At 39.0% G+C, this 13,085-nt stretch overlaps 1 protein-coding gene across 1 annotated transcript in view; it reads left to right on the top strand.

The window, feature by feature from the left end:
• Positions 1–13,085, top strand: part of LOC136254188 (uncharacterized) — a 77,050-nt gene that overhangs the window by 26,423 nt on the left and 37,542 nt on the right. The window contains exons 8-9 of the mRNA XM_066046862.1: positions 218–361; positions 5,992–6,049. Coding sequence (XP_065902934.1) covers positions 218–361; positions 5,992–6,049 — 202 coding nt within the window. The remainder of the gene's footprint in view (positions 1–217; positions 362–5,991; positions 6,050–13,085) is intronic.

The raw sequence follows: 13,085 nt of genomic DNA, 5'->3' as shown, positions 1-13,085 counted from the left end.
CACACACACACACACACACACACACACACACACACACACATACTTTTCAGAAAACAATTTCAGTAAACCAGGCGCATGCCTGGTTTAAAAACTAATGATTATACACCCCCCTGTACATACTTAGTTGATTGGTTTCTTGCTAATCAAAGAATAGTGTTGACTGCATGGGTGCTGATTTAAGAAGCAGCAACTTGTTTTATATGTAAATGCTTATTAGGTAGCCACTAAAAAAAGTTTATTGATTACTCAAAGCAAAAAGAAAGAGGCATATATTGAACACTCAGAAGAAGCTGCGGTGGAAAAATTGCAAGCTTCATCTGAAGGATCCATGATGGATGCAAATACCAAAGTTGACATAAAAGTGAGTATATTTATAAAAAATTATACGTAATACTATGCATAGCTTAATAACCAGCCATTTTGAATTGAAAATCCAAAGGGAGCTATATACGCTTCCTGGCGAATAATTTATAGACTTCCTGATAGCAATAGTTTGGCTGCTTTTCATGTATACTGCTATGATCTTAAACTGTTTATTGCTATCAGAGAATCTATACATTTTATATTTCATATAAAATTTCTACTGAATGATATTAAAATGAACGTGCACAAAAAAGGATACAAAATGTGCAGCACTACTTAGCAATCTAAATGTCAATAGTACAACTGCATACCTCACACATACGTAGCCACACTCTGGTGTCACTACTTTTATCACATAAATACTGGACAATGCCCTAGATGGAGATGAGTATTATAGGTACAAGTAGAAGGAAAAATAAAGAATGTTAAAGTTGGATTAGGGATCAAAGAAAAAAGTTGTGAAACAAGGGAATAGCTATAAACAGTAATGAAACAAGAGAGGTTGCCTTTACCTGCAGATATACTAGTGGACATTTAATCCCTATACTTTAGTCTATAACCATTTAACCATTAGGATTAAAATATCCACTAGTATATCTTCAGATATAGGCAGCCTCCCTTTTCTAGACTTTTTTCTTTTATCCCTAATCCAACTTTAAAACTCTTTTATTTGTCCTTCTACTTATTTGTTTACTTCTTTATAACATAAGTATGGCTGGTGAACCCACGCATACCAGATTAGCCTGACATACCATATACAGTTAATTTTGCATCTGAACATATGCCCCAAGGCCCCCAACCATCAATTATATTACTAAAAAGCGAAGTGTCATTAAGCTTCGTTTTCAGTCATGCTCAGCCTGTTATACAGCATTACAGATGAAGAAACACCTCTTCAATCACTACAGAAAATACTAATGATATTCGTTACAAACACGATATTCTTCAGAGAGGAAGCTATATATGCACTACTATAAACCAGCACCTTGCACTGTCAGTGAAAAGAAACGGAGGATAAAGGTAGGTCCATAATTTGTACATTGTACGTACTGCGGTACACCAGTTGGGCTGAAGCAATGTCTAACAGCAAAGAAATTAAGCTTCTAGCCTTAGTGGTTGTCGAGTCTGAAGTCATGAGACAGTTAGTCAGTAGAAAATTCTGCGCTCAATAAAAAAAATTCTCTAGCAACTTGCGTATACTTAAATGACCTCACCCCTTATTGGTCTAGCTAGCTGCACACCTCTTGGCTGACTCGAGATATACTCTAATACAACAGTCACTCTAATACAACAGTCATGTATGATATTCTAATAGAACAGTCACAAGTTACATTGCAGCTAGCTGTGCTACAACAAAAACTAGTATTTTAAAAAAATGTAATTTTAAAATGAAGTAGGGATCTATGTAACGAAAAGTAGTGAAACAAGAGATGAATGATGGTATTATAGCATAGCTCAGTGGGAAAGTCCCTAAGCAGCTAGATTGTTAAGAGGTATGGTCTCCCGTACTCTATCACTATTAGTCCACCTAGATCTTTAATTGATGGGCATGGTCACGAATCTATCGCAAACGGGATCCCAATCGCAAACTTGCACTACGATCTAGTCTTATAGTAGTGCCAAGACTAAAGCGCTTCTGAAATCCAGCTCTGAAATAATTATTATTATTATTGATTGTTGTGCAGACCTCAAAAGAATATGGTGCACAAAAAAGGGTATAATTGCTACTGTCAATTACAAAAGAAAAACAATTCTGTGGTGTCTATATATTATATTGCTGAAAGAATGTGTTGATATGGAAAATTAATGCCTCGATATGGTTTCATTGGATGATGAAGAAGAAGACAAGCAGCCTGATTGAAGATAAAAGAAAAGACAAGGCGCAGAGGGCTTATACTTGTCAGAACCCCAAAAGGCACATCCCACTGGTGAGTTTATTATTGTGGCGTAAAATGGTGGCGGTGCGCTGCTTCATTTGGCATCTAGCCTTGTGACTGTGGTCAGAAAGTGAGGTAGTGAGGCAATGAGTGAGGCAGTAAGGCTAAAATTCGAGTTTTGGCGATTTAAAAAAAATTCTATATCTGGCCACCTGTAAATGTTTTGTTATATTTAATACTGTTTTATATATTATATGAACTAGTACCATTCCGTAAAGGTGATTTTCGTCTCATAAAATGTCTCTAGGATGGTTTTTAAAGGCGCAATTTTGGGTGGCGCATGAAATTTTTAAGGCAATCCCTACTTAAACAGTACTACTGTACCATTTGATACTACCAAGACATCATGAAGGCATTGTGAAGCTGGTTTTGGAGTGACATTTTTGCCAGAAGAGCCCATTGAACTTCCATGATCCCTAATACATGTATACAGTTGTATGATGAGAGCCGTAGTATTGCGTGTTCACAAAAGTACAGTGTGGTACTATTCAATGGTGTGATACACTTTCAGAAACAAGAATATATACTATCTAAACCAAAACAGCCATACTGTAAAAAAAGAGAGTGCCCCCCAAAAAGGCCAGGGTGAAAAAAGATGTGAAATCCAAGGTGGTGGCCAAGAAATGGCTGTGATGGTAAGTTAATGGCAAAAATTTTAATTACGACAATTCTTGGTGCCAAATCCTAGTGAAGGAGGCAACACAAATTCACCTGAATTGTCGTAATTAAAATTTTTACCATTAACCTACCATCACAGCCATTTCTTGGCCACCACCTTGGATTTCACATCTTTTTTCACCATGGCCTTTTTGAGGGGCACTCACTTTTTTACAGCTTGGCTGTTTTGGTTTAGATATCATGTCTTTTTGTATTGCAAGCCACAAAGCCGGCCATAAACTGTCTTTGGTGCTTCCTTTTAACTTGTTTTTTTTTTCTTTACTACAGGAATTGTGGAACAAAAGAAGTAATTGCGTGTATAGCTTTTTGTCTGATTAAATAATAATATTTAACACTGAATGATTATCACATACTGTAGTTAATAAGACGACTTCTTACATAACTGAACTGTAGCTGAACTCTCATTGTTTGTAGCTGAACTCTTTTCAGGGTGACTTGTTTCTAGCTGCACTCTCTACATGGAAACAAACATACATACAAACAAGCAAACATACATACATTAATAAATTACAAGTAAAGCATGGCTAAATAATTCATCTTAAAACATGTAGTGATTCTGCTTCAGTTAATAAGGTGGAAAGGCTATTCCAAATGGCTGTGCCATGATAATACATACTCCTCTTTCCATAGTTCAAGTTTACAGCAGGTACATATGGACCATGTGCATTGTGCCCAGCACGGCCTGTCACAGATACAGCAGTTCTGAAGGTACTGTGTAAATAGGAGAGTGACCTTTTAGTTAAAATCTTATAGATTTGAATAACAGTGTGGAACCTGCGATGCTGCGACACTGAGCTAAAGTAAGTTTAAACACAGAAGTACAAGTGGTGTCAATTGATGTTACAAAACGTGAGTGAACTCTCTCTAGTCTTTTCAGGTGGCCACTATTTGTGAGAACCCACACAACATCACAATAATTGTGACCAGATTTTACAAAACCGATCCAAATCGCACATCAGGCAAAATCAAACTAACACCTCCAGTGGATAGCTACACTATTGTACTAGTAGTTTTGACACTCAGTACCACTCAAACTACTCGAGGCTGGTTTCAACAGACGTCTTTTCTGGGTGATGTGTAGAGCTAGAGTGGCAGTTTTAGGCCTTGTGAAGGACCTGGCTTGGCAAGAACCGGTGGTTTACTGGTGGACAGCCTGGTAATGTTGACCAGACGTTTTTCTGTGGATTTTGCTACATATCAGCCACTAAGGAGGCAGCACAGCTCTGTAATCTCGTCTCTGGACTCCAATTGTGGCCTGCCTCCATTTTGAGGTCTAACCCTTGCCCACCCCGCCACCCTCCACCCCTTTGTGAGCACTCGTGATACTACTTCACTCATCCAACTGCTCAGATTTTCTATCTTATTTGGCGGAAAACTCTACAAGCAGCTACAAGTACTGGAAGTGGCCTGAAAGGTAATAGATTGATGCATCTTTTGTGTAAACATACGTGTGCTTGCTATCCTTGGAGTGGCTTGAATTCTTTAAAACCGTTTATCTCGAAACTTCTAATGTGCAATTTGGATCGTTTTTCCAAAATCCAGTCACAATTAATCATTGACAAAATGTGTGCGTGATATAAAATCTTCATCACATCATTTGTAAGTGGTTTGAGGCAATTAATAGAAAACTACTTGCCATAAACTCTTTGTAATACATACTCAATGTGACAATGCCAAGTTAAATGCTGGTCAATATATAATCCCAGATATCTTACAGTAGATACTTGCCTCAATGCAACATTATTAAATGATAAGTGCAGTGTTCTACCATGGGTGTGCTGGCAAGATCCAATAATCATACACATAGATTTAGGAACACTTAATTTTAACTTGTTGGAAATTAGTGTTATAACTCTGTGGCTTTAAGTCTGATTCTTCTATGCCATTGAAGAGCCTTTATAAGATGATTACTCCATCTGTACAGCGATTTTCAAAGCATTACTCCAAGTGGTTTATCTGGTAGGCATGGTAAGTAGTTGTTTTTGGTTAGCTAATCTTGATTGCATAATTGTTACACACTGTTGGTTTTTCGTTGTATCTTCGTGGTGTTTAGCTCGATTTCTTTCAAACCACAAAAGGTTTGAGGTTCAATAGTTATCCTATTCACCCACCGATGTTCAGCTTCCCATAAGCGGTTTGCCCTGTAGGAGTGACAACATATTGGTGTTTTTCGTGAATAATTGCTAATAACTCCTTCACTGATTATCATATTTCAGCCAAACTTGGTACCAAGATGCGCCTTTTTATCCCCCTTCTTTGTGCAAATTTCAAGGCAATCGGATATGGCATTCGGGTTTTATAGCAATTTTTGTAAGTGTGCGAAAAGAGGAAGAAAATAAGAAGAAAAAAACAACAAAGAAACTAAGCCAATTTTTGAAGTTGCATATCTCGGAAACACTTGAACCGATTTCGCTAAAAATTTGGTATGTGCTGACGTTGGCGGGTGTGTCCACAACAAAAATCGTCTTGTTTCAGAAAGGCAGCATGCACAGAGCTACAGAGGTGCGAAAATCGCATTTTCTTTCTTCCTGTCAATATACTCACAATGTTGTGTGCCAGCTTCTTGGCCGCACGACACACTACCACATGTCTTGTTTACTATATATACTTGATTTGTACTGCACGAACTGTACTGCAGTACGGTACTATTCAAGGGTGTGGCACGAATCAAGTAAATATGGTATATGAAAATACAGTAATATCGTAATAGTTTTCACTATGTAGCATGTTGTTAGATTTTTCAATACCATCTGACAAAAGGGTGCAGCCCTCTAAAAAGGCTCAGTTGTGAAATCAAAGGTGGTGGCCAAGAAAATAGCTGCAATGATGCTAGTACTATTTATTTTTAATGATGATAGTGTGTTGTATGGCTAAGTATAGCAGGTGGGGGCACGTGACAGACAAGTGGGCATTATACAGGAGCCAAGAAATACCTATCTTGATATATATATAACTTGAGTAGTGATTCTCTACATTTTATGTGCTAATGTTTTACATTTTATTCTTGTTTCAGAAGATACCCCATGATGATTTGTCATTGGCGGTGACATCTATTGCTAATCTTGTATCAAGTACGTTTTTTCATTGGCTAATTAATTACATACTAAATACAGTACATACATACATAGTGATAAGTTGTCCTTTTACACAACAAGATAATAGATCTGAACTTTTAGGTAAAATGAACACAATCCAAGCAAAAACTAACACAACTGTTAATATCCATTTTGTCATCAATGTACTGTTTTCAAATTTTAGAAAATAAGTGGTTTCCACATTTTGAGGCAATCACTGAGGTGAAGGTCTATAGCCTAGAAAGGCTCTGTCTAACCTATTTCCTTGTACTGTTGGTGGGGGCAGGGTGGTATTGAAAACATAACAATACAATAAATACCGTACTGTATGTTAGGGATCTTGCAGTTTTGGGCTTTCTTGCCCAAAAATATTACCCTAAACCAGCCTCAAATTTCCTTCATAACAGCTTGGCAGTATTAGTTAGGCAAGGAAATCGAGCTATGTATTTGATTTTATAATGGTTTTTGTAAAGAATGATTTAAGCCCCTCAAGCCCCCTAAACAAAGAAATTAAGCAGATTTTTGAAGGCTTATATTTTACAATTGCATTAGGCAATCTTGCTCAAATTTGGTATGTGGGGTGCTGAAGGTGGAGGGCATTTGCAGTATAAAAAATGATTCCAATTTGAGAAGGAAGCATGGAGCTACATATGTGTGAAAATCACATTTTGTTTCTTCCTGTAAATATACTCACGGTGTGGCACGCTGGCTTTCTTGGCCACACGTGATATTGGGCAGTTATAGAACACTTTGATAGACCCACAATTCTATATCAGGTACAGTATGGTTACAGAACTGCCAGGCATATTTGCAGGCTAATAACCTGCTTTGAGTAATTAATCACTCAATTCTGGCCAGTACAACCAATCAACCAAGCCAGTCTAGGCTAATAGCCTGTGCTGTGCTGGCTGACCAGCTAACCCACTGAGGAGAACCACTAGGTTTAATTTATAGACACACTTGAAGACTTTGATGATGGTTGCTTGTGGTCATCAGCAGCAAACGTTCTTACTACCATTTTTTACATAAATGGATCAGTCTAAGAATATCACTGAAATGTGCATACTAAGTACCACAATTAAAAACTATTAGGTGTTAAGAAGACAGACTATAGACTCATCCTCTTGCTCACGCGTCTAAACACATGCCCCAATAATCAATTATGCACTGAAAAGTGAGGTGGCTATTACTCTTCATTTGTAGCTATGCTCCACTCGTTACACAACATTACAAATGAAGAATAGTACAAGAAACTTCTTTGCAATGAATCCAGTCGGTACGGAAAATGTGGCCAAAAAGCACGACACAGCCAGAGGGAAGCCATAACACGCTATCGCAAATCAACACCTTGCATTGTCAGCAAAAAGAACTGGAGTACAAAGGTAAGTCCATGATACGTGCACTGTACGTACTGTAGTTGGCTAAAAGGTACATCTCGGGACGAAGCAATGTCGAGCAGTGAAAAAATCAAGCCCATAGCCTTATCCATTGTCATGTTATGCATCTGTTAGTTAGTTAGTCAGAATAAATTCTGCTAAATAGAGAAACTTGTTGGAAGGGTTTGGGGTCACTCTGAAGGCATTTTTGGGCTTGCCTATGAGCATTGGTACACTTTAAGACTGTATTACAGCACAATCGGGTACCAAGTTTGGTGCAAATCTGATTAATATTCATAGAGCTATGGATGATTATTTACATTAAAATAGGCCGACTTGTTGTCACACCTACAGGGTAAACCACTTATGGGAATAACTGTAAAATCAGTATGCATATAGGTTAACCATCATAATTCAAACCTTTTGTGGTTTATAAGAAATCATTTTGACAGCTATAGAGTTACAAGGCAAAACCCAACCAACTGTAAATCACGGGGTCAACATACTCTAATAGAACGGTCACTGAGGAGTAAAAAGGTGCATGAAAAATGTCAGAAAACTTACCAGTGCTCGAACCAGGGACCTCCATAGTGAACATCCAATTCCTTAACCGCTGAGTTGCTGCTATCATGGTTGATCACCACACTTAGTTTCTATACTTTATATGTAGCTTCCTTGCAGTCAAACTTAGATAAGGAATAGTTCACAGCCTTATTCAACATATCTTTCACTATGACTCAGTATTACAACTACAACTAAAACAGTTAGAGTACAGCATTATATATCCAAAGTTCAGTTGACCTATGACACTATATTACATTGTTTATTATTTGTAAATCATTGATTATTGTTAGTCTCATGATCAGTAGAAATCAGGTGACAGTCAGGTCTCTACATCATCCCCTCCCTCCCCAAGCGTAGTGGATCTTTTCCCCTTTAGGTTGTCTACTCCTTAGACTGTAGGGACAATGAACACTTGTAGTCTTACTGGTGGCAGTCTTGCTCCTCCTAGGCTTTTGCTTCTTCCTGGTAGATATAAAATTATGTTGTGTGTGTTTTAGTCTTCATTACCATCTAACTTATTTCCATCAGAATCCCTTGGAGCATCTCTTAATACAGGTGGTCTTCCTGGCTTAGATCGTTTTCCTCCATACCAATAAAAGTCATTAGGCATTGATGGTGGACATTTGTTTACTCTTGACTGGTGCACTTGAATGGGTGGATCACTAGTGAAGTGTATCTTCACAGCTGTGATGTCTGGATCTTCTCGTGAAATGACACGATAAGGGTCGTGCCATGGCCTGGATAGTTTACGTTGTGTCCCAGTTTCCTCCTGTGGAAAGTGAATTAGTACCCAATCACCGACTTTCAATTTGCTTGGCATGGACTGTTTATTGTATCCAGCTTGTTGAACTTGCTGTGCTTTAGCTATTGATTTCTTTGCTAAAGCTCTGGCAGATGATAAAGATAACACTAGCTCTTCTCTGTAGTCTGAGATGTCAGTGAGGCTTGGTGGCTTAGTGGGTAGTACAGCAGCTTCTGTGGGATGGCGGCAGTCAAAGCCAAACAATAGAAATGATGGCTTTTCTCCCGTAGAAGAATGGGGAGTATAACAGTAAGCCCAGAGTACACCCGAAAGATACTTATCCCACTGCACCCCAAACTTGGACACATGTTTCCTTAGCATAGTTTTAAAAGTTCTATTAAATCTTTCCACCATCCTGTTACATCGAGGGTGATGTGCTGTGGTGTTCAGCTTTTTAATTCCAAGTAGCTTGCATACATCTTGCATGAGGCATGATAGTAAATTTGCGCCTCTATCTGAAAGTAGAGCCTCTGGCACACCAAACATAGGCACTATCTCATTCACTAGTAGTTCAGCAATCCTTTTGGCTTTTTGGTCCCGGGTAGGATATACCATTGGCCATTTGGTGAAAAAGTCCTGGAAAACTATAACATAACGATTTCCCTCGGCTGTTACAAGTAACTCCATAATATCGACTCTGACAATCTGGAAGGGATGGTCACCTGGGATAGAAAGCATAGGCGGAAGCTGTTTTCTTCCAGAACCAGTGACAATGACACATTGGGGACAGTTCCTGGCATACGTAGTGATATCCTGATACATACCATCCCACCACCATAACCTTGACATTATCTTATAGATCTTAGGGCCTGAGAAATGACCAGACATTACACCAGCATGATATTCCTCTATCAAATCCTGCCTCATTCTCACTGGAACCACTGCTCTTGGTACACTGTCTCTTTTCTGCCCCACATAATACAAGATCCCATCAACAGTTGTATAGTTGGATGCCTGTGGCAATATCTTAGCTGCAGAAATAGGGTCTGGTGGTAGCTTCCCTTTCAATAGATATTCCAGTAAAGGTTGTAAGGTAGCATCTTTCATTTGCTCACTTCTAAACTATTTTTATCACTGCCTGTGGCAATATCTTAGCTGCAGAAATAGGGTCTACTGGTAGCTTCCCTTTCAATAGATATTCCAGTAAAGGTTGTAAGGTAGCATCTTTCATTTGCTCACTTGCAAAACTATTTTTATCACTGAAGTCATCTGTACTAGGTCCTTTTTCCAGTAAAGAACTGATGTCTGGACCATTGTTATGGACACTGGAGCTGATGGTAGTAATCTGAACTTCTGTATTTACTTGTTCATCTGGAACAGGTGACACTGGCTGGCGGGAAAGAGCATCCGCATGCTGGTTCTACTTTCCAGATCTGTGAATTATCTCTACCTTCTCCCATAAACTTTGCTCCACCATCGAGCATGTTTCCCGGTCAAATTAGGTGTTCCCAGTATGGCCTTTACTGCTGCATGATCAGTTATTATTGTTACAGCATGACCATATAAGTGGTATCTAAAATGAATGATGGCCCATACCACAGCCAATGTTTCTAGGTCTGTAATTGCATAATTAGCTTCTGCTGATGATACAGACCGGCTGGCATATGCCACAGGATGTAATTGATTGTCTGTTTGGTATTGTGATAAGATGGCACCTAAACCTTGCTTACTAGCATCTGTTTCTAAAATGAAATCCTTGTCAAAATTAGGATAAGCTAATACAGGGGTAGTAAGCAACTTACTTCTTAAACTCTCAAAAGCAGCTTCACAATCTGCTGTCCAGAGGAAACATGCCCCTTTCTTGGTAAGTGCATACAATAGATAAGCTATCCTGGAATAGTTCATAATAAAGCGACGATAATGAGATGTTAACCCCAGAAACTGCCTCAACTGTCTCAAATTTGTTGGTACTGGAAAATGTTTTACAGCATCTAAATTCTGATTGTTAGGTTTGAGTCCTGCTGGTGTCACAAGATGTCCTAAATAATCCACCTCATCACATACAAACTTACACTTCATAGGATTAAGCTTCAAACTGGCTTCTCTGATGCGTTCATACACCATTCTCAAGTGTTTAACATGATCCTCCAATGTCTCTGAAAAAATAATGACATCATCTAAATACACAGAAACAAATTCCTTGCCACATTCAGCCTTTAGTCCTGCTAAAACTCTCTGCATAAACCGCTGGAAAACTGCTGGCACATTCATCACACCAAATGGCATCACTCTAAATTCAAATAATCCTTGATGGGTGATGAATGCAGTCTTTTCCTGGCTGTTGGCATGAACTTTAATCTGCCAATACCCTGCAGCAAGATCTAGGGTGGAAAAATAGTGAGATTTTCCCAACTGGTCTAATAGGTCATTGATCCTTGGCAAAGGAAACAAGTCTGGTTTCATCACTGAATTAAGTGCTCTATAATCCACACAGAATCTTAGAGAACCATCACGTTTCCTGACCAAAACTATTGGACTCGACCAGGGACTCTTGGATGGCTGAATCACTCCAATTCTTTGCATCTTTTCTAACTGCTTAACGACTTCTTGGTGTGCAGCAAAAGGTATTCGTCTAGCAGCTTGCCTTTTAGGTGCTTCATCCCCAGTACTAATTTCAAATTCAACCATGTCTGTTTCTCCTCGCTCATCATCTTCTATGCTGAATATTTCATGACACTCATTCAATAACTGTTTCAAAGGTAAGCAGTCTTCTTCTGACACTTGAGGTTTAGTTTGCTGAAGTAAGCTCATCAACTGTGTTTGTCTCCATACTTTGTTCGTTCAGTGCTCTTTGGTGGTAAATTAAGGTTCAACAACTTCTCCTCTGTTACATCTTTCTTGTTTACAACTTCAGATATTGTCAGAGGGTCTTGGACTACCTCTGCTCCAATAACTTGTCCTACAATCATACCAACTTTAAGTTCACATGTTGTTTCACCTTTGTTCACAATCATCATTGCTGTGGAACCATCTTTGTTGATCTCTACTAAGGTATCCTCAACCTGCAGTGAATCACACAATGTACTCAATGGCTGTACCATGGCTGTACCCTCCATATCAGTGACCTTCAGTGGCACTACTGCTGAAAACTTTGCTGGCAAACGTACAGCTGTAACTAATTTTACTTAAGAAATCTTACTGTCATCTATCTTGGCTGGCCCTTCTTGAGTATTTGGATCCCTGGTACCTGTACTATTTTTCTTTTCCACAACTGACTGAGTGTCCAATTTGCCTGACCTTTGGTGTGCCTCCTTGGTAACATCTAACAGTTCCTTCTTTCCAGTAACATCTAACAGTTCCTTCTTTCCAGTAACTTTGGCTTCAGTATCAGATGTAGTTGTTGCACAAAAGGGAACAACTTGAGCTTCCACAGATTCTTCACCTTCTGGCTTAGTGTAAGGTGAACTGGATATCGCTGCAGCAGCACACCTTGGAATAGCTTTCACACTGGGGTGATAGTTAACTATACCTAGTTGATGACATACAGCTTCAGACAAAAGTAATTGGTCAGGTGCCACTAATTTAACATAAACAGTGGCATGCAACACTTCTTCACCAAAACTGAGTGCCATGTCCATCTGTCCATCCAAAGTGATGGGCTTCTGGTCATAGGTACAAGCTTTGTGGTCCGGTGGCTTAAGCTGACTAGATTCCAATCCAGCCTTTTCCACAATATGGTAAAACAAATCTATCTGAACCCATATCTATCAGTCCTATTGTAGGGACTCCTTCTAGCTTGACTTCTACATAGCGGGATTCTTTTCCTTTGCTATTGGAATTGGGTTTTGTGTGAATCATCTTTATCCCGTCCGCATCTTTGTTTGTCTGTAGTGTCTTTCTGCCTTGACTCTCACTCTTCCTTGTTCTACAATCTTTGGCTAAGTGATTGGGACTGTTGCACAAATAACACCTACGGCTTTTCTGTTGACCTGAATATCTACACTTATTTAGTACACCTCCAGACATAAAAGTGCTTCCTTGGCTCTTGTGCTGTGCTCCTTGTTGCTTCTCATTCTTAAGGTACTGTTGCTTTTTCTTCAGTTCTGCCAATCTTTTCTCCTCCTTTCTAGCTGCTATACACAATTCCCTGGGTACTATTGCTTTTTCTTCAGTTCTGCCAATCTTTTCTCCTCCTTTCTAGCTGCTATACACAATTCCCTGTAATGCTGGGCTGCAGATACTGTTGGTGATTCAATCAAGGTGTACAACAAACCTTCTTGTAGTTGCCCATACAGTAACATGTCTCTTGTCTCTGTAGATAATTTCTCACGCCCAAATGCTGTCTGAAATA

Source organism: Dysidea avara, chromosome 4 (genome assembly GCF_963678975.1).
Source record: "Dysidea avara chromosome 4, odDysAvar1.4, whole genome shotgun sequence".
Lineage (NCBI taxonomy): Eukaryota > Metazoa > Porifera > Demospongiae > Dictyoceratida > Dysideidae > Dysidea > Dysidea avara.
Note: the sequence above shows the minus strand (reverse complement) of the source record. Positions and strands in the feature narration are given on the sequence as shown.